Source organism: Oncorhynchus kisutch, linkage group LG1, assembly GCF_002021735.2.
Source record: "Oncorhynchus kisutch isolate 150728-3 linkage group LG1, Okis_V2, whole genome shotgun sequence".
In the NCBI taxonomy this organism is placed as follows: domain Eukaryota; kingdom Metazoa; phylum Chordata; class Actinopteri; order Salmoniformes; family Salmonidae; genus Oncorhynchus; species Oncorhynchus kisutch.
The window spans coordinates 25,488,547-25,510,086 of NC_034174.2; the positions used below are offsets into that span (position 1 = coordinate 25,488,547).

A 21,540-nucleotide genomic window follows, 5' to 3' on the forward strand; every position below is an offset into this window, starting at 1 on the left:
CTGCATTGTGTAAGCTACATGTTTGCTTGCCTGCTTTGGAAAGGAGAGACAAGAGCTAGTCCCCTAAGTCGATGCCCGAGCTAATTGCTGAACGTGTTAATGCCGAGTAGTGTGCCGAGGTTACAGCAATAGGATCAATGTTTATTGTGTGGACGAGCCGGTAGTGGGCCTGAATAAACTCAAATTAGAGTTAAATCATTTACATATGAGTAGAATTAGTGGGACTCGTTTAAACCCTTCTGCGCTAAAGTTGCAGGTGTGTAACGGGATTTAAGATGTAGCATAATTGCCCTACATATTCAGGTCTTGGTTACATAGAAATACATACCTTTTTTTCATCAGTAAAGACAGACTGTTGTGAAAATGTATGGCTTATTTTCGTATATTTTCTACATACATTTAATTTATGACAATCATATACAAAAAGAGCAGAGAAACGAACGGAAGTCAGTATTCTAAACACCTGTTTGTCCCTCAGTTTAAACTGTGAAACAAAGTCGACATAAAAGCAGTTTATCTCAGTTCACATTTTCCACATTCACCCATTAAGAAAGACTATGTCAAGGACATGTGAATGAACTTATCCACACTCGAGGTCTTACATTCCTCGTATTAAGGGGAGAAAACTTTAGAATGGCATGGTCTACATAATAAACATCAACAATGCGTTGTCAAAACAATAATAGGACTAAAGGAAATCAGAATGCGCAGTTGTGTGTGTGAACTTGCAAAGTTCTTTTGGAATGTATTTTTGTAGTCATTTGTTGTGCGTCTCAGGTAAAATCGTCTGCAAACAAATGAATTTAAGCTGGTCCTTATGAAAAAAAGAGGAGAGGGCAACTGGTCATTGTAACAAGCACACAAAACTCTGGATTCCAGCAAACTTTTTATACTGGTTTAAAAAGAGCTCTTTTTTATTTAAAGGTCTACCTCTGGCCAGGCTAAGTCTTTTCTTCCCCCTTAATCCGTTCTTTTATTTCAGAAAAACACAAAACCAGGTTCCACGCAGTGCTTTAGTAGCTAAAAGTGAAAGAGCAGTTTTTTTCGGGCTGAGCTGAGCTCTGAATCGCTCTGGAAAATTGGTTCTTCTGAATAGGTGGAGGAAAAACGTTTAATAGGATCCGAGGGAGGTTCTGCTATTGCAATCTGCTCTTTAAACAGGTGGAAATTGGACCTTCACAATTATACAAATAGTAATAAACCAGCATGGAAAAAAACTATTCCATCTCCAAGGATTAGCAACTCACAATGAAAAGTTTGTCTGGTCAAACCGGAGGACAAAAAATGATTATTGTTAATCAAGTTAAACAACCTCTGAAGGACTGATAAATTGTGAATTTTACTAATTAGAAGCATACAGTACAATCAGAAAATGTGTTATATGATCTTATTCACTACTTAGGCTAATATTTACAGATATTCCAATTCAAAACATGGTAGCCTGAAATAAATCGAATACAATGCGAATGCTAGGCCTTTTTACTAAAACCAGTACTGTTGTCAACAGCAATCAGCAACAAACAAATGATACCACAAATAACAATAACAATAGCATAATAACAATAACAATAACATGTAGCCTACAAATAATAACAAACACATTGTTCAAATTAACATGATCAAATGGCCCTCATCTTTTAATTTTTTCGAGAAAGGAATAGACTAAAGCATAGTTATTCGATTAGAGAATGGCTGGTGGTATAAGCAGAGAATTTGAGGATGGGGACATAAATAATAATCTGTAATAACTGTCATGTATACCACCCCCATGGCAGTATATAAGTGGGCGGCGGGAGAAGGGGCAGGGCTGGTGATGGCGTTTCCTTGTCACCCTTGATATGAGCTAGTCCATGTGATGTAGCTAAATGCAAGAGACAGTGATCTCGCGCTGATGAAGACGTCCGCTTCCAAAATGTGACAGAGCAGTCACGCTGCTATCTCCGAATACATCTGTCGTCGCTTTACAAAAAGGTAAACTTCAACATTGACTCAAATGCTAAATTTGCTATCAGATTCTCAGAGGTGTTGAATAGGAATGAACTCAATGCTTTCTGCCCTTTTCTTTTCCTTAACGAGCTCTGTAATGTTCTGTTCATTTTGTGTGTACTAATGAGCATTAATCTGGTACCCCTGGACGCTATTGTTCCAGGGATGCCCATTTGAATGCAAATGTGTGAGATTGTAATACCAAGGTGCTTATTAAACTGATGTGCGTCCGGTCTTTTCTGGAATTCAGGAGGCGAGGACAGGACGGCTGGTCGGCTGCTGCTCACACCAAGTTCGGTACACAAAATGTCAAGTTCTCTCCCTTTGGGAACGGCAATGTCTGTCCCACGACTCGATGGCGGTAGGAACGGAGTGTCCGCCGCACCAAAGGCGCTGGCCTTCTCCATTGAACGGATCATGTCCAAGACCTCTGAACCAAAAGTCCGTTTGGATGAGCGGCGAGTAGTGGAGACTTCAGAGGGAATGAAGATGCTGGGTCTCTGCTCACCTATACCGTGCATGATCCCCCTACAACCTTTTAGCTACGATTTACAAGCCAAGGCGCTGATGAATTACTCCGAATTTTGGAAAGCTAATTTCAGAGGAACACTATGCACTTCTGCGGCGATGTGCAAAGCCAACTGTGGGATGTGTGGCAAAATTGACTCGGGGTTGAAGCACTCTTTATTACCGGGGAGGGTGATAAAACCCCAAGTCATCCACCAGGCAGTGACGATGCCCACCAACGGCTCTCTTTATTATTTCAACTACCTGGACTCTGCTTATCACCAGTCTGAGCTGCTAAGCGGACACTTGTTTTCCTCTGCCATGGCCAACTCACAAGCCCAAGCTTCTCTCAGTGCGCACCAGAAACTGCTACTGCTGGAGAACGCCAAACTCGCAAGCGTTTCCACCGAAAAGTTTCCGACACCTCAGTACCCACACAAGGAGCATCTCCCTGGCCAGCTCGACCAGATAGTGAAAGAGAACCATAGCCTGAGCTCGGAGAAAAATGGAGTGAAAGCGCATAGCAAGCACAACAGCTCCACGGACGGGAAACCCAAAAACTTCACCTGCGAAGTGTGTGGAAAGGTAAAGCATTTCATTCAGTATAACGAATGGCAAAAAAATTATAACGATGCAATTGTTATTGTTCGTTTTGTTAGTTTATTATTTGCTATGCAAATCACTTACATTTCCTTTTTTTTTTTTAAACATGTACGGCCTATAGACAATAACGCAGTATCAGTTATTGTAAATGTTTTGTGCAGTATATCAGAATAGGCATACCCTATTTACATTCAATTGAAGCTGACATGTCTTTTTCCCATTATCAAAACATCTCACAAATTAAATACAATAAAAGTGAAAACGAGCTTGTTTGTTTTCTTCTGCAGGTGTTCAATGCCCATTATAATTTGACACGACACATGCCAGTGCACACAGGCGCGAGGCCGTTCGTGTGTAAAGTGTGCGGGAAAGGATTCCGTCAGGCCAGCACGTTGTGCAGACACAAAATCATCCACACACAGGTGAAACGTGTATTTCACTCGATAACAACTAGATTAGTTATATATGCCTATATTATAAACTCCCTCGAGGATTGCTTACAAATAATAATAATTTAGATATTTTGTATTTCTTTATCAGGAAAAGCCTCATAAATGCAACCAGTGTGGCAAGGCGTTCAACAGAAGTTCGACGCTGAACACTCACATACGGATCCATGCCGGGTACAAACCTTTCGTCTGCGAATTCTGTGGGAAAGGATTTCATCAGAAAGGTAATCATCACTATTTAAACCTTGGTCAAGTTATTCAGGATATGTCCTCTAATGTAGGCTATATTTACAAAAACCCGCATTATAGGTTTTAGCCTAGACTATATGTTTTGAGATTAATATAACACCAGAGAATCACAATAAAATGATCCAGATCATATTATTTTCAGCCTGCATTATAAATTCATGAAATTAATATCCCAGACAAATATGAATAAAAAAGCATGCTTTTATAACAATAACTAGGCTATATGATGGTGGTAATGATATATCCCAGTTATAACATAATGAGAATGTAGCCTAGATTACATCCAAAGGTAACAGCAAAGGCACACAATTCCCAATATTTAGAGGATATCCATATTATTGGTATTATTGATACCCAGTGCTGCCCTCTGATGATGTTGAAGCGTCAATTTAAATCGGACATGTCACTTTACACTAACTAACTCTCCACACAATACTCTTAAATTCGCCATGGGTCAAGAGACAGACCTTTCTCTGGTTTATAATCCAACCGTTTTCAGTTGCTGTTGCGGTTGATTGTGACAAAGTTTGACAACTTCTTGACTTCGACATGCAAATCGCTGATTAATGAAGGCTGTAGAATGGAGCGCCTTTGTGAAGAGTAACTTAATTGTGAACTGTTGACCTTGAGGAGAAAAAAAGGAGCTAAATGTGTTCCCTTTCGTGTATGCTGTTCATTTTATTCGCGATGTTAATTTTGATTAATTGCATTTCCCAATTTCAGGAAATTACAAGAACCACAAATTGACGCACAGCGGAGAGAAACAGTACAAGTGTTCCATCTGTAACAAGGCCTTCCATCAGGTCTACAACCTAACCTTTCACATGCACACGCACAACGACAAAAAGCCCTTCACGTGCGGAACCTGCGGGAAAGGCTTCTGCAGAAACTTTGACCTGAAAAAACACATAAGGAAATTGCACGACAATAACTCATGTAGGCCTATATCTGTGGCGACCGATTCTTCCAGGGGACCCGAAAGCTGAGTTTTCCACTGGATTTGGACAGTCTCCTTCACACTTAAATTGACAGGTTATTAAGCCTCGCCAGCGCAAATTTCTCAATGCATTTGTTTCTCCAGTTTTCACTGAGTGATGAAAACATCAAATATAATTGTTAAAAGAAGGGAACCTATAAAGCATAAAAATAAACATTGGGACGACTTGATAGCCTGATGAAAAGCAAATGAGTTTTTTTTAGGTTTTATTCGATTTTAAAATTATAATAATGAGGATGGGATTTTTGCTTTGTTGCAGCAGTGCAGTAAATCTGACCGTGAGTGAATGAATTAATGTTATAAACATTTAAGAAGAAAATGACTATTTGCTCAACCCATGGGGAAATTCAGAAGGACGTGTTGTTTTTCTTCTATTGCATAACGTGTGAAAATCGAATTGTAAATAATGAAAATAAAATGTTATTTAAAAGTGTTTTACCTTGGGCGCATTTGTATACATTACAATGTAGGCTACATACAACTAAATTGTAACCTATATGTGGATAAAACGTTTTATACATCAACATAACTTATGCATAAAATTGAATGTTTAACAATTTCAACAGTTGCCATTTATTAATAGGAAATAAAAAGTGTATCGTACATAAAATGCTATCGAAAACGTTTAGGTTTTTGAGAAAAATATGCCTACTTTAAATGTATATAGGAGTAGGTTAGTCAATTATTTGAAAAGGCCTATAACATATCAGAACGGAATTGTATTGATATTTCAGCCTTCTTTCAAATCAAGTTAAATGTAGCCTATGCCAAAAACCAGTTGGGAAGACAGTGATCGGTCTGATAAGCCTATAGGCCATTTCATCCTCTCAAATATCCAGATGTTTGCTTTTTCACAAAAAAAGATTAGCAAGCAGCTGTTTTACTAGCACCAGTGTGTGGGCTAGTCTGGGTTTATACGCCAATAATACATGGCTCCTGTTACTTGGTTGGGAGAAGTAGGCCGGTGTAGCATTATACACCTCCACTTTAAATTGGCAGCTATAAATTCAGTTTAAGCACTTTTTGCCAGACAAAGAGACAAGTCTGATGATGCTACACTTGACTTCCGTGTAATGGCACAAATGATCAGATATAACATGGACTCTTGAATGCGAATTACATTAATCAGCTAAACGCCGTCGATGGTAGGCTTCCGCGCATATACGTGTTCATCAGAATATGAATAATAGAGCACTTGGGCCATATCATCCACCTCTGTCCAACTTTAATAAAGGATAACGTATTCTGCACACGGCTCCTGGAACAATATTATCCTTGCGGCTAACAGAAATTCTGACGAGAGACGGGCGCGTGCTCACAAATCTCGGTCTACCAATTAGAACGTTTAATAATTATGCACCATGCCCAGGGACCGGTTAGAAGGCTAATATAACCAGTTGAATGGTCTGTTCACCTCTTGTCCACCCTGGTCCTGCTAGTTCACATAAAAGCTCCTTCAAAGACGAGAATATACCAACTAGTGTGTGTTTTTTTTCTTCAAAAATCATTGTTATATTGTCAGTTAAATTCTATTGTGCTGTTGTCACATCGACCAATACTTTTATATAGCCCTAAAGGCTCACATTATTGTTCAACATATAGGCTCTAGGAATAATATTTATATATTTCACACTCTACCCGTATTTGTTGGCGTTGAACATTGTGCGTAATTTGAACACTCAAGTGTAGTCCCAGACACAGATTGTGCGTAATTCCAGTTTAGGCTACGGAGTTTTCAATAGAAATCCAAGAAAGCCACGTCACATTGCGTCATAAATGTTATTATGTGTATGCATTAATTGTTCTATCAGAAGAATAAAAAATATTCTCAAATGTACTTTCGTTAGGCCTAATTATTCTCCTATTTTAATTCGTAGTCTACGTAGGATAGACTATCAGCAATTTTTCTATACAAACATTCCAAAGCTTCATCAAATAATACAGTTTAATTGACCACAGTCAATGAGTTGTGGGTAGGGGGTTAGCATATGCTGAAAAAAATCATAATCAAATTCCAACACAAACATAACAGCTAGAATATCACGGGGTCATTTATGCCCAAATAAACAAGTTGGTATCCTCTCGCACGGACAATCTGGAACATGTCCACACCTACAATCATATTGGGTTGATGGGCCGAATAATCATTACAGTGTTGCCAATGTTACTTGTTTTTACGTCTTATAACAACAGGTTTGGTTTGTTTTGTATAAACAATCTTTACAACTCAGCCTACATTGAATTTCAGTATCCATTCATCCATCTTTGTTAGGGAATAGTCTATAGATGGGAAAATGCGAATGGTGCGAGTTTCTCAAAATAAATGTGTGTGTGTAGAAACGCGTCAGGGCTATGCACAAGAGTGTCCGTCTTGTCCAAAGCCGGAGAAAAGAGTGCTGGGGACTGGAGTAAACAACCTAAAGGCAGCAGCGTTGCCCTTTTCTCTGCACATACCTCTCACGCATCAGAGCAACCAGCTTCGCTTCTAGAAACACGTTAATTGACAACGGAGCTCATTACTGCGTGCACATGTAAAACAGCGAGAGAGATTACCAACACAAGAGCGCATTAATCAACTGTCAACAATTGAGAACATCTACACGACCAGGATCACCCAAAATTGATGCATTTACAAGTCACAAAAGGCTCGGCTGAGACAGGAAGAAAAGAAGAGCAAGACTTTTGTTTGGCCATTTCAATTGATTGGGAGATTAACAGGAGTAGCTTCAGCTGTTTTTAAGGGCTGAGAGGAGAGAAAAGGACCAATTAAGTCCACCAAATGTTAACTACATCAGTTTCCCCCGTTTAGCCCAAATGAAATTCTAATTAAACCAACCCTTACCAACATTGTGGAAAGCAATTTATTTCGCTGCTGGAGGAAGCACAGGCTGGTTGCGCCCCTAGTTAGAAGAACCATTGGCTCTTGACACAAAGAGCTCACTAGGCGCATTCTAAAATGCCATGAGGGAAGTTAATGAGCATCGGGCGAAGTCCTTGGATCTATTCCTGGAGAATGGTGTTGAAAAGATGGACTCCGCCAGCCTACTACATGGTGTTCTGGAAACTTCTTAATAATGTCCAAAAGGGCAGTCAGCAATAATATTGTTGTAGCTGCTCAAAATATGCAGTGGGTACTCGAAAATGATAGGATTGTAACATACATGTATGTGTTTGTATTCATGACACCACGAAAGTAATTTAAAATTATAAGACATTCTATTGTAAAAATAATAATAATAATAAAAATCAAAATGTAAATCCACATTTGGTTTCAAACACCTCGTTAGGATCTTGGATTTCCTAAATATATTTTTTTGGGTGCATTAGCTTAGCATATCACACCAGCAAATTGGTGTGTGCATTGTATAGGCCTACACAATAATTACATTAAAAACAAGTAAATCAAATACAATAAAAAAAGGAAAATAAATCCACAACATAACATGATGACAGGACTGTGATATTCAAGTGATACAAATTCCTTGACAAAACTAGTTAAATCTAATTAAAATCCTTCCATACATTTACACAATGTAAATGTACGCACACGCACACTTCTTTTCTTGGATCCTTCTTGGCTCGTTAAGGACACGGGTGGTAGAAGGTGCTTTGTGGCTTAGAGGCCTGTGGGTGCTGGGCTTGTAGGAGCCATGTGCCGGCTCTGCCCTACTGGAATCACATCACTGTCTGTCAGTCTCCTTAGATTGACCTCTGCCCAAGACCAGTCCGTTTGCCTGCCCTCAGAGCCCTGGGCCAAGGAGCTGAAGGAGACCCTCTGTCCCCTTGCCCACTCCTTTCACCTCTGTCTCTGGGAGGATCAGAGAACCCTAAACCCCAAACAATCTGCGCCACATTTCCAGCCTCAGCCTCTCACTGCACTGACAGCAATGAGGTTGGTGTCCATGAGGAATCTTGAGTAAATACTAATGTTGGCCACTGTCAAAAACAATTAAATAGATTTTTTTATTTTTTTATTTTACCTTTATTTAACCAGGTAGGCAAGTTGAGAACAAGTTCTCATTTACAATTGCGACCTGGCAGATAAACAATACACAATTAATAGGCAAGAATACAACTGAATATCAACACATTTCTATAACTAGATAAATACGTGACAAATGCATGAGTATTGTTCTCCATCACAGCCTGCCAAGACTGAGCTCTATTTTTGTGGAATTAAATCAGTCTTTCATTGTTGGTCAGGATCACTAATTCTGGGATGTCCGGTGCTAATCCCTTTGACCTGGTCTGGCCCTGCTGAGAAATGTCCACTACTGCTGTGCTTACCCAGAAGTGCTAATGACGTACTACTTCAGAACCACAGCGTCCATTCACGCAAATAAGGCCCCTTATAATGAGATCCTACAAGTTGTCAAATTAGGATGAGCAGTCTCACCAGTTGGTAGGCACTGGTAAGAAGATGGAAGGACTGAACACCGGTATAACTAATTCACTTTATGTGACTTCCATTAACACAATAGAGATTGATCCCAGCAATTAAAATGTAATTGTTTTTCATAAGATAGAAGATACAGTTGAAGTCAGAAGTTTACATATACCTTAGCCAAATACATTTAAACTCAGTTTTCACAATTCCTGACATTTAATCCTAGTAAAAACATCCCTGTTTTAGGTCCGTTAGGATTGCCATTACCACTGTCAGAATAATAGTAGAGAGAATTATTTATTTCAGCTTTTATTTATTTATTCACATTCCCAGTGGGTCAGAAGTTTACATACACTCAATTAGTATTTGGTAGCATTGCCTTTAAATTGTTTAACTTGGGTCAAATGATTCGGGTAGCCTTCCACAAGCTTCCCAAAATAAGTTGGGTGAATTTTGGCCCATTCCACCTGACAGAGCTGGTGTAACTGAGTCAGGTTTGGCCTCCTCGCTCGCACATTTTTCAGTTCTGGCCACAAAGTTTCTATGCGATTGAGGTCAGGGCTTTGTGATGGCCACTCCAATACCTTGACTTTGTTGTCCTTAAGCCATTTTGCCACAACTTTGGAAGAATGCTTGGGGTCATTGTCCATTTGGAAGACCAATTTGCTACCCAGATTTAACTGATGTCTTGAGATGTTGCTTCAATATATTCACATCATTTTCCTCCCTCATGACGCCATCTATTTTGTGAATTGCACCAGTCCCTCCTGCAGCAAAGCACCCCCACAACATGATGCTGCAACCCCCATGCATCACGGTTGGGATGGTGTTCCTCGGCTTGCAAGCCTCTCCCTTTTTCCTCCAAGCATAATGATGGTCATTCTGGCCAAACAGTTCTATTTTTGTTTCATTAGACCAGAGGATAAAAAAGTGCAAAAAGTGCGATCTTTGTCCGGGTGACGGCCTCGTGGTCCCATGGTGTTTAAATTTGTGTACTATTGTTTGTACAGATCTACGTGGTACCTTCATGCATTTGGAAATTGCTCCCAATGATGAACCAGACTTGTGGAGGTCTACAATTTATTTTCTGAGGTCTTGGCTGATTTCTTTTCATTTTAACATGTCAAGCAAAGAGGCACTGAGTTTGAAGATAGGCCTTGAAATACATCCACAGGTACACCTACAATTGACTCAAATTATGTCAATTAGCCTATCAGAAGCTTTTAAAGCCATGACATCATTTTCTGGAATTTTCCAAGCTGTTTAAAGGCACAGTCAACTTTGTGTATGTAAACTTCCGACCCACTGAAATTGTGATACAGTGAATTATAAGTGAAATAATCTGTCTGTAAACAATTGTTGGAAAAATTACTTGTGTCATGCACAAAGTAGATGTCCTAACTGACTTGCCAAAACTATAGTTAGTTAACAAGAAATTTGTGGAGTGGTTGAAAAACGAGTTTTAATGACTCCAACCTAAGTGTATGTAAACTTCCGACTTCAACTGTATGTGATAAAAATACATATTCTGTATGTCCAAAGTGTTGTTCAGAACATACTGTGAATGCATTCTTCCTCCACAGTATCAATATTGAAAAGGAAAAAAACAACAAAATCCACTCTCACAAACTAAGAGACAAACCCTCAACTCAAATACAACTATATGTTATAACTTCACTTACCTCACCAGTAGGCTTGTGGAAAAAGAGCTGAAAACATTAAGCACAATGTAAGTATGCATTTGAAAAGGGTAAAAAAACAACAACACTGCAGGAGTTCCCAGCAGTACAGCAGAAATAGTCTAAGAATAAATCAAAAAATCCCAGACAAGCTCCAGTATATGAAAGACATTTGTGTTTAAGTGCACTACAATTGAAAAAGTATGTGCCCGAAAGCTTTCTTTGTAAGGAGTACAGAGAGCCAGTGAAATGCAGTGAGGTATATGATTATGTTGACACAAAAAACCTCGGGTCCATTTTGGAGGAAACACTATACTTAAGCTTGGCCAGTCAATACCAAACAGTGTGGCGCTCCCTTAAGGCCAGTGTTACTTCCTTTTAGTGTGCCACATGTAGACTTGTCTTTAATCCACCACAACATGAACAACACAGTCAACTCCTCTCTTAGCCGATACAGTAGGCACAGGCCTGGCTGGCAGGACGTGCACTTAGCCAGAGCTGACATGATCAAAGGAGTGATAAGGAATACTATGGGAGTACATTGTACAGTATGGAGCCCCATGTTATTTCAAGAAACAGCATTTTAACATTGGTTTATTTTTAAATACTGTAGGTCAATTTAAAAATAAAGTGTACTTAAAAAAATGTGATGTTTGTCTTCATTTCTATCACATAATAACAAAATGTTCTAAAATAATAGAAAAATTGTAGTTTTGTTGTACAGCACTCACTACACTTGCAGCACATTATTCAATAAAATACAACATGCAATCATCCATTATCCAATCAATTGAAGTCGACAGCTAACCAGTTATTGTGCTTCTCAGGAGGCTCTCAGCATGCTCTCAATAGACGCCCCAAATCATGTAATCATACGGTTTTAAATGCATATGCTATTAGATGGAGAGGGTCACCTCCTAGCCTCCTCTGTCTGCTGCTAATCCTGTAGCTGAATTTGAGAGGTTGGCTTTAACCCAGGTGTCTGTGGGGTAATGGGGGTCAGGGGACTCAGGGAGGGTTGTCACGGCTGGGACTGCCTGGCAGGGCCTGGTAACAAGGGCCTGGTCTGCCAACCGGGGGCGTGAAGGGACTGTGGTGTCCGTAGCTAATCCACCTCAGGGCTTTCACCATTAGAATACATCATGTGAATCTAGTCATTTGGAAGGGCTCCAGATCGTGCTCTTCAAAATCCTTTTAGATAATTCGCTGCCTGTCCCCCTGCCCTCACTCACCCTCGTTGCCCCTCCTCAAACCTTCACCCACATCCACCCCTCCCACAACCACCATCCCCCATTAGCCCCCCTCCATGGCGACGGGTGCCTGCCTGACCTCGGGGGCAGGATCGGGTCCCATCTGAGGAGCCAGGGCAGCTGCCAACCATGGCCACTTCAACGCAGGCCATCCGGATGATTGCGTTTGTCAAGCCGCCACTCCGCGTCAACCCAGTGCAGGTTTGATCATCGCAATTAGGCTGGATCAGGGATGCCATCTCTGCCACAGAGAGGCAATGAGAGAAGGAAGAACGAGGGAGGTGGAGGGAGGGCAGAGGGGTGGTTTGTGCTGGTTTGACAGTCAGAAAGCAGGTGGAAAGACTCGCTGCGTTTTTGCATCCCGTTTAACAGTGAGACAGACGTCCACCTTCACATTTTGTCCCATGTACCTTCTCATTATCCACACAGCAGCTCCTTAACACTGTCCCTACGGCCCGTGTCTTACCTGAAAATATCTGAACTGAAGTCTCAATTATGTTGGTGGAAACAATCTGTAACACTATGACCAATTTGTAACCCCATAAATAGGACCATTTATCATACTGAATATGGTTTACTGTATAATGGTAAAATAACCCTAGAAAACACAGACATTCTAACTTTATAAGCAATAATGCTTTCTGATCGGTGATAGCAACTGCCTAACAAACAGACCCCCCCCCCCACTTTTTTTTTTTAAATAAACAAAATAAACATGTCTTGAGAAACACAGCAGAGTTTATGCAAACCTAATGGACCTGCAGAAATGAATGGCTCATTTGACACACATTTCTATGGAGTATTATGAACATATGGTAACTGGCTGACCTCAGGCTAGGCTACCCTTGAATAAAGGGACAATTAAAAAAAAAAAATTATCGCGGACACAGAAGGTCCTTCTGGAGGCTTTGTTTAATAAAGACGGCACAATCACATTTTATCTCAAATATAAAGAGGACTCTTCAATAACTATATAACGGTTTAGACACATTCCAGAGAACAGCTCAATGGCTTAGGCTAATATACCTGTATGTATCCCCCTAATGCACAATATACAGTGCCTTCAGAAAGTATTCATACCCCTTGACTTGGTCTACATTTTGTTGTGTTACAGCCAGAATTCACAAGACCCCACAATGACTAAGTGAAAACATGATTTTGGAAATTTTGACAAAATTATTTAAAATGAAATACATAAATATATATAATTTACACAAGTATTCACACCCCTGAGTGAATACACATTAGAATCACCTTAAGCAGCGATTACAGATGTAGGTCTTTCTGGGTAAGTCTCTAAGGAGCTTTGCACACCGGGATTGTACAATATTTGCACATTATTATAAACTCTGTTAATTTGGTTGTTGATCATTAATTGACAGCCATTTTCAAGTGCCATAGATTTTCATGCCGATTTAAGTCTAAAACATATCTAGGCCACTCAGGAACATTCACTGTTGTCTTGGTAAGCAACTCCAGATGTATATTTGGCCTTGAGTTTTAGGTTATTGTCCTGCTGAAAGGAGGATTTGTCTCCCAGTGCCTGTTGGAAAGCAGATAACCAGGTTTTGTGCTAGGATGTTGCCTGTGCTTAGCTCTATTCTGTTTTTTTTATCACAAAAAACTCCCCCTAGTCCTTGCTGATGACAAGCATAACCATAACACGATGCAGCCACCACCATGCTTTAAAATATGAAGATTGGTACTCAGTGATGTGTTGTGTTCAATTTGCCCCAAACATAATGCTTTGTGTTCAGGACATCAAGTTAATTTTTTTGTCACATTTTTTTGTAGTTTCACCTTCGTGCCTTGCTAACAGGGTGCATGTTTTGGAACACTTTTATTCTGTACAGGCTTCCTTTTGTTAATAACTCTGCAATTTCGGTTTCGGTTAGTATTGAGTAACTACAATGTTGTTGATCCATCCTCAGTTTTCTCCTATCACAGCCATTAAATTCTGTTACTGTTTTAAATTGTCCTCATGGTAAAATCCCTGAGCAGTTTCCTTCCTCTCTGGCAACTGAGTTAGGAAGGATGCCAAATTCCTTGAAGCGGCTGGGTGTATTGATACACCACCCACAGTGTAATTAATAACTTCACCATGCTCTGAAGGGATATTCAATGTCTGCTTTTTTTCTACCCATCTGCCAACAGGTGCCCTTCTTTGCGATGCATTGGAAAACCTCCCTGGTCTTTGTAGTTGAATCTGTGATTGAAATTCACTGCTTGACTGAGGACCTTACACATAATTTCATGTTTGGGGGTACAGAGATGAGGTACATTCAAAAATCATGTTAAACACATTTATTGCACACAGAGTAAGTCCATGCAACTTATGTGACCTGTTAAGTACATTTTTACTCCTGAACTTATTTAGGCTTGCCATAACAAAGTGGGTGAATACTTATTGACTCAAGGCATTTCAGATGTATTTTTTATTAAATTGTAAACATTTCTCATAAAATAATTTCACTTTGATATGGGGTATGGTTTATAAGCCAGCGACACAAAAATCGCAATTGAATCCATTTTAAATTTAGGCTAACACAAAATGTGGAAAAAGTCCAGGGTTGTGAAAACTTTCTGAAGGCCCTGTATACTGTGTGAGGAAGTGTGGGGGGGTGGAATGGTGTTAATACATGTAAAACAAAAATGTTAGAAATAAGTTATATGCTAGCATTTTAATGGATAAACATATTGAATTGTTGGGTGTGTATATAGTGTGCAACATTTTATTTGTATAGTTTATTATCTGTCAACTCTACAAAGTTAGGTGTGTGTCAGCTCATGCTTTTTAATGGACTAATAAGCTAAACTACAATGATTTATTAGGGGAAAAAGTACATTTGCAGTGAATGGAATATATAGATGAAGAATGTGAATAATAAAAAACTTTATTGGTTACATATGCACATTGCTTGTTACGACTAATAGACATTGCACAGTATATGAACAAAAAAAGTGCTTTAATGTACACATAAGAACATAGCTAGTATACAGACAATACATGCAAATAAATAAGAGCACATTTGATTAAATCATTGCTGAGTGACAGACGAAGTGAATGACCTGAGTCTAACTGAAGGAATTTGCCTTTGTTATCCAAATCTATGGTGCTACCTCCCCCTAGTGGGCAGATATAAACCATGAATTCAAAGACACCATATTCTTTGTTTCAAATAGAATTCTGATGGGATTACCATAAAGTGTTAAAGGCAATACCATCACACTGAAAGTGTGAGCATTGCTTGTAAACATTGCAATCAAGAGCAGCAATTCTGCAGACTGCAGGGTAATAGGCTAAATCGGAGCTTCACCCTGAGACAGGGTAGCCTAGTGGGGCGGCAGGGTAGCCTAGTGGTTAGAGCGTTGGACTAGTAACCGAAAGGTTGCAAGTTCAAATCCCCGAGCTGACAAGGTACAAATCTGTCGTTCTGCCCCTGAACAGGCAGTTAACCCACTGTTCCTAGGCCGTCATTGAAAATAAGAATTTGTTCTTAACTGACTTGCCTGGTTAAATAAAGGTAAAATTAAAAAAAAAAAAAAAAAAACATCAAAATGGCTGACCACAAAAAGGAGCTGCAGTGTAAATACAATGGAAATCAACATGCCTACTCAATAGTGTTGGTGCTAAGAATACTGTTATTCTGATAGGAAAACAGCCCATATGAGACTAAATATGGCCTATAAAAAAAGAGCATTTACCTCACAATAACCTCAATCTACAGTGTAACTGTCAACTGATTTTAGTTTCTCCATGTTGATCACATAAGATTAAGTCAAAAGCCAAAACAGATTGTCCACTTCAGGTCATTTGACATGTTTCAGTATAGGACGAGGAGGCAGAGCCCCATCTTGTGTGGGTGCATGGTCTCTGGGTGTAGTTTTCAGTTTTTGTTGTTTAGGTGTTCTGCTAGGGTCACTGCTAGGATGTGGGCCCTTACCCAGGAGGAAGCGCTCCCATTCTGGGATCTTCTCCTCAACTGATGCCCAGTAACGAGTCTGAAACAAGACAACAGTACAGCGGCCTGTATCAACAACAATCTGTGACCCCTGACTGTACTTGACTATCAGGTATAGTAGGGTCAAGCTGCAAAACAACTCAAAATAGCTCCCATTGAAAATTAGGGGAGGCAAGGCAATCATCAGAGAGGGCATGTATTGTTCATTTGTTGTTACTAAGAGAGCCCTTACCTCCAAACTGAGGATGTCAGGGTGTGGGAGTTCTCTTGTTCTGAGACGATTCTCCATTTTCTGCAAGTCCTGTATTTGGAGAAAGGATCAGCCTATCACAAATTCAGCTATTCCTTTACACATGGCCTTCAAAACCTACAGTATACCAGCCTCATCGACATGCACAATAAAAGGCATGCACTGAACGTGTACATTCAAGTAGAGAACCTAGCAGCAGGTCTGAGAGGCACTTGGTAGATTCATACCTGGAGGAGCTGGGAGTTTCTCTCATGTGCAGCTTGTGACAGCTTCACCTGCTGCCTCCTCTTGCTCTTCTGTTGCTCATATCTACTTTCCATCTGCTGAAGGAGCACAGCCCTCTTCCCTAGACTGACACAAAATGGATGACTTCCTTAGCTATGCTTCCATGTGAAAATGAGCTTTAGGCTCTGCATGTTATTCAAGTTAAATTGAGCTACATATACTTTTGTTCTGGATATTCAGCAAGCCAAAGCCACTTATGACATTTTAAACAAACTCCCAGGGGGCCAGCTAAAGTTAACTAAAGGGCTTGTTTGACATTGCAGGCGACAGTGCAGGCAACTGCTGACAGACTGATCTACAAATCACCTTGCATCACAAATAACTACTTTTATATTATTTGTAGATCAGTCACAATTTACCCATGATACATCACAGTTTTAATGCTCTTGAACATGCCATTATCAGCTAGCCAGCAGATCCGATCCGCTTGTTTACAGCTGCACTAGGGTCGGACATCATTCCTGTGTATATTATGACACGAGGAGCCGGCGCAAGATATGGCTCGGAAAACGTACCTCAATCATGGGCCAGCATCCCTGTGGAACACTTTTGACGCCTTGCACGGTCTGTTACAACAACAATATTGAACGACTGCTAGTTTTTCCAGAAAACTGTCCTTTTCCTCTTCATGCTAGGTAGCAGAAGCCGCAGCAGCCGTTAATGTTCAACATGACGCACCATTCTAGAATGGCTGTTGTTGCTACTGCTAGCTACCATGAGGACAAAAACGTCAGTTTAATTAAAAACGAGCAGTTGCTCAATCTTCTTGTAACAGTTGAGATAAATGGGACAATTCGGAGTATACCGCATTTCTCATCCCTGGATTGAGGTGTTTTAAAAGCAATATCTCGCACCGCCTTATTATATGTCTTATTATACACTGAGTGTACAAAACATTAGGAACATTTGACTAATATTGTGTTGCACCCCCTTTTCCCCTCAGAACAGCCTCAATTCGTTGAGGCATGGACCGTACAAGGTGTTGAAAGCATTTCACATGGATGCTGGCCCATGTTGACTCCAATGCTACCCACAGATGTGTTAAGTTGGCTGGATTTCCTTTGGGAGGTGGACCATTCTTGATACACACAGGAAACTGTTGAGCATTAAAGACCCAGCAGCACTGCAGTTCTTGACACACTCAAACCAGTGCATCTGACACCTACTACCATACCCTGTTCAAAAGGCACAAATCTTGTCTTACCCATTCACCCTCTGAATGGTACACATTCACAATCCATGTCTCAATTCTCTCAAAGCTTAAAAATTAATTTGCGGTATTAACAAGTGACATCAATAAGGGATCATAGCTTTCACCTGACCAGTCTATATGTCATGGAAAAAGCAGGTGTTCCTAATGTTTTGTGTACTCAGTGTAAACAGGAATGTTGTCCGACCATAGTCCAGCTGTAAGCAAGCGGCTCGGATCTGCTGGCTTTTTAAGTCAGCTAGTTAGCATTAGCTACATTTACCATATTAAGTTTTCGTGCAAAGACTGAATCGAAGAGAGTGAGATTAGGTGTGGACAACGAAGATGGCAACAACAAGAAGTAATTAAAACATGAACTGCATAGCGCCAGGCTGTAGGAATTGGTTCCAAAAAAAATCCCTCGGTAAGCTACTATCGGCTGCCCGAGGGCCCACAACTTTTGAAGAAGTGGCTCCATGTCCTGAAGAGGAAGGATGTGCCAGCCTGAGCTAGTAGGATCTGTAGACAGCACTTTGCATAGGCAGACTTCGCGATGAAGAGCACTTGTGATGCGGCAACTGGGAGTTTCTGAATGGAAAGGAGTCATAGGCCTAAGTTGCAGCCTTCTGCTTGCACCTCCATTTAAAATTGAGGGTTGTTGTAGTAGGGGTTACCGACCGACCATCATCAACATCGCTGAAGCGACTGAACAGAGGAGGTTCCGCGAGTCAATGCAATGGAGCCTGAGGTAACGTTAACCGGCCATGACTGTTGTTGACTAGGCTAGCATTAGACACTGGACAACTTCGTTGCAACTTTAGTTGAAGGTAACTAGCTAACTGCATCGGAAGCGTTTTGTGTAACACCCCCCCAGCAAACAACGTTAGCAAGCAACTCTACTGCAACACAGTTTCTCCGTGTACCCGTTATTAGGTAGTTACTGTAGCTAGCTTCCACCTCAGATAGTCAAGTACTGTAATACATTTTGTTGACAGATTTGTTATCTCCACCTCCTATAGCTAGACTGAAGTTGACATAGCTAATGTTTGCTGAAAAATAAATGTTCCTGTATTTGCTGTGTGTGTTGACAAAGCATACAAGACAGGTAGCTTGTTAATGCCAACTAATATATTTAGCTCCAGTCTTAACAAAACATGTTTGTTTTCAGGATGACATCTTCATCCCTGAAAAGGTTTTCATCTTGGAGGAGACTGAAGGAGGCAGAGGAGGTACATGTAAATCCATGTTATTTCTAAGGCTATTGTTTATTTCAAGTATATGCAGTGATTCTTGAATATAACTATCGCCTAACAGATGCCTTAATTGTTTTCTACCAACAGGAAAGAAGGAAGGTTTAGTACAGCATGCCAAACAGGAAAGAAGGGTTAGTACAGCATGCCAAACAGGAAAGAAGGGTTAGTACAGCATGCCAAACAGGAAAGAAGGGTTAGTACAGCATGCCAAACAGGAAAGAAGGGTTAGTACAGCATGCCAAACAGGAAAGAAGGGTTAGTACAGCATGCCAAACAGGAAAGAAGGGTTAGTACAGCATGCCAAACAGGAAAGAAGGGTTAGTACAGCATGCCAAACAGGAAAGAAGGGTTAGTACAGCATGCCAAACAGGAAAGAAGGGTTAGTACAGCATGCCAAACTGACCCCTGGCTGCCAGTATTCATGTGCTGCAGTGGAGAAGAGGTCCACCGGGACCATCACTAAAGTGCTCGGGGCCCAGCTAGATAGCGCTCACGACCATCAGTATATAACAGAGTCCTGGCCCAATACGCCACAGATGGAGCTGATGGAGAGTGAGATCAGTGAAGACCATAACTCCCTGTATGAACCTGAGAGCTCAGAATCCCAATCATCACAGTGCGAGCCAAGATATACTATCGATCACTTTGTGGAGGGGGCTGGTGTTCTGAAAGTAGAGAAGGAACAGGCCATTCAACAGCAAATTCAAAGATACACCCATCCATAAAGGGAATCAGAGTGGAACTGTTTTCCCGTTTCAATGGATGTGCGACCTTGTCCCGGCCCTGCTGTTTCGACTCCCTCTCTCTCGACTCCCTCTCTCTCAACCTATGAAAAGCCAACTGACATTTGCTCCTGAGGTGTTGAACTGTTGCACCATCTATAACCACCGTGGTTAATATTTTGATGTAAAAATATATTTTGTAAAATTAATTTCATTGATTGATTGTTTGCTGTGCTGAATATTCTCTAACTGTCAGAGTGATGGGACATATAGTATCTGTAACATGCTCATCTGCATCTTAACTTCTTAAAGTGGCAATAGAAACTATAACAAAGTGACTCCCTGCTCCTCTTTTGGTAAAACGCTGAGGGATGCGGCTGGAGAAATGTAACCACTCAAATTCATAGGCAGTGCTATAGATGCAAGGACTGACCATCCATGATATCAAAATTGTGATCCTGTTTCTATGATCTGTTTCCACCCAGTTCGCTTTCGTCTGCTAAATGGCATATTATTAAAGTCTACTTTGACTCTGCCAACTAGCTGCCCAGTGTAGATACCATTCCTTTCCAATAGATGGTAGGGAGAGGCATAACTTGCAGTGCATTGAGAGTCACAAATAGAACAAAGTTCTATTTAAGCGCCTGGCCACGCAGACGCCCACGAGCAGAGTGAGTGCAATGATTGAATAACATGTATGTGTAAATGTATTTTGCACCGCTTGCGCATGCGACGCGAACGGTGTAGTCTGCATGTAATTCTTCCTTTGCCCATAGGGTGAACTGGTGATAAACTGCCAGCCATAATGCTCTGCAAACAAAATCATAAGAAAAGTTAGAATGATACCGAAACTAAATCACAATGTATTCATAATGTGCACTCCCCATTATTGGTTAGAATGAAATTTCATGAATCATGATGCTGTCTGCGATTAGAACTCTAGTCGTCTAATCAAAAGGCAAATGTGTTACCATTGCGCCGCACAGCGCTGGTGCTAAATATATCATACTGATTATATATTGAGCACCTACCCACTACGGATAAACCTTAATTTATAATCAAGCAACATTTCACCAATTATTTAACTGGCATATCGGCTGCTGACTGGTCGAGTAACCTATTCTGCCAGGAAGTCCTTCATAAGGATTAGTGACAATATAGATACTTAGTGTCCAATAAATACATCGCCATCCAGACAGATTCGCCACTCACACCAGTTTGTGTTCGGCTACGCCAACTCCTTAGCGGAGTTGTTTTGTCTGTATTGTTACTGCCACGAGAACGAACTCTGATCTGGGGCAACGATCGGCTCACATTAACGGCTTCAGTAGGTTTATTGGCTCCCTAACTAACATGATTTAATTCTCTATAATAGACTCAGAGTTACTCTGGAAATCCAGCCATTTTTTTGGTTAGCTGGTGTTCTAAATCATAGTGGTTCCATTCCCCGTTAAGGTCACATGGTTCTGACTGAGCTAACGTTAGACAACAAGCACTAGCGTTTGCTACCCTTGACGACACGTTACTAATGGTCAAATTTCCCTAAAATTGTTTAACTAGACAATAGCTCACATTTCTTCGTGTTTCTTGTTCAGTTCAACTTCTTCAAATGAAGGAGATGTCATTCTGCTAACTTAACTAGAAAGAGATTGACACTGCTGACCTTCTTCTTCGATGAGGTATAACGGTGGTTGGCATCCAATATGTTGCATTACCGCCACCTACTAGACTGGAGTACAACTCCCTAATGTAACACTACACTCACAAAAAAA

At 40.6% G+C, this 21,540-nt stretch overlaps 2 protein-coding genes across 5 annotated transcripts; one reads left to right on the plus strand and one right to left on the minus strand.

Annotated features, from left to right (window-relative positions):
* Positions 1-1,803: 1,803 nt before the first annotated feature.
* Positions 1,804-5,224, plus strand: LOC109907627 (fez family zinc finger protein 2). The gene is made up of 5 exons (XM_020505751.2): positions 1,804-1,971; positions 2,237-3,078; positions 3,384-3,518; positions 3,637-3,769; positions 4,518-5,224. Exons 2-5 carry the CDS (start codon positions 2,293-2,295, stop codon positions 4,778-4,780), a joined length of 1,317 nt encoding a protein of 438 aa, XP_020361340.1. The 5' UTR covers positions 1,804-1,971; positions 2,237-2,292; the 3' UTR covers positions 4,781-5,224.
* A 9,759-nt stretch (positions 5,225-14,983) lies between these two features.
* Positions 14,984-21,471, minus strand: cep15 (centrosomal protein 15). Of its 4 annotated transcripts, none has more exons than XR_002256163.2 (5): positions 21,341-21,470; positions 19,450-19,711; positions 16,547-16,665; positions 16,302-16,370; positions 14,984-16,109 (listed from the first exon to the last, which is right to left on the minus strand). XR_002256163.2 is itself a non-coding variant. In XM_020491435.2 (5 exons), the coding sequence occupies exons 2-5, from the start codon at positions 19,467-19,469 to the stop codon at positions 15,918-15,920; spliced, it is 405 nt and encodes a 134-aa protein (XP_020347024.1). In that variant the 5' UTR covers positions 19,470-19,711; positions 21,341-21,465; the 3' UTR covers positions 14,984-15,917. The 4 variants fall into 4 exon arrangements, 3 of the variants coding, with proteins under 3 accessions (XP_020347024.1, XP_020347016.1, XP_020347032.1); XM_020491435.2 differs by having other exon boundaries at positions 16,547-16,670; positions 21,341-21,465; XM_020491427.2 differs by lacking the exon at positions 19,450-19,711 and having other exon boundaries at positions 16,547-16,670; positions 21,341-21,471.
* Positions 21,472-21,540: the final 69 nt, after the last annotated feature.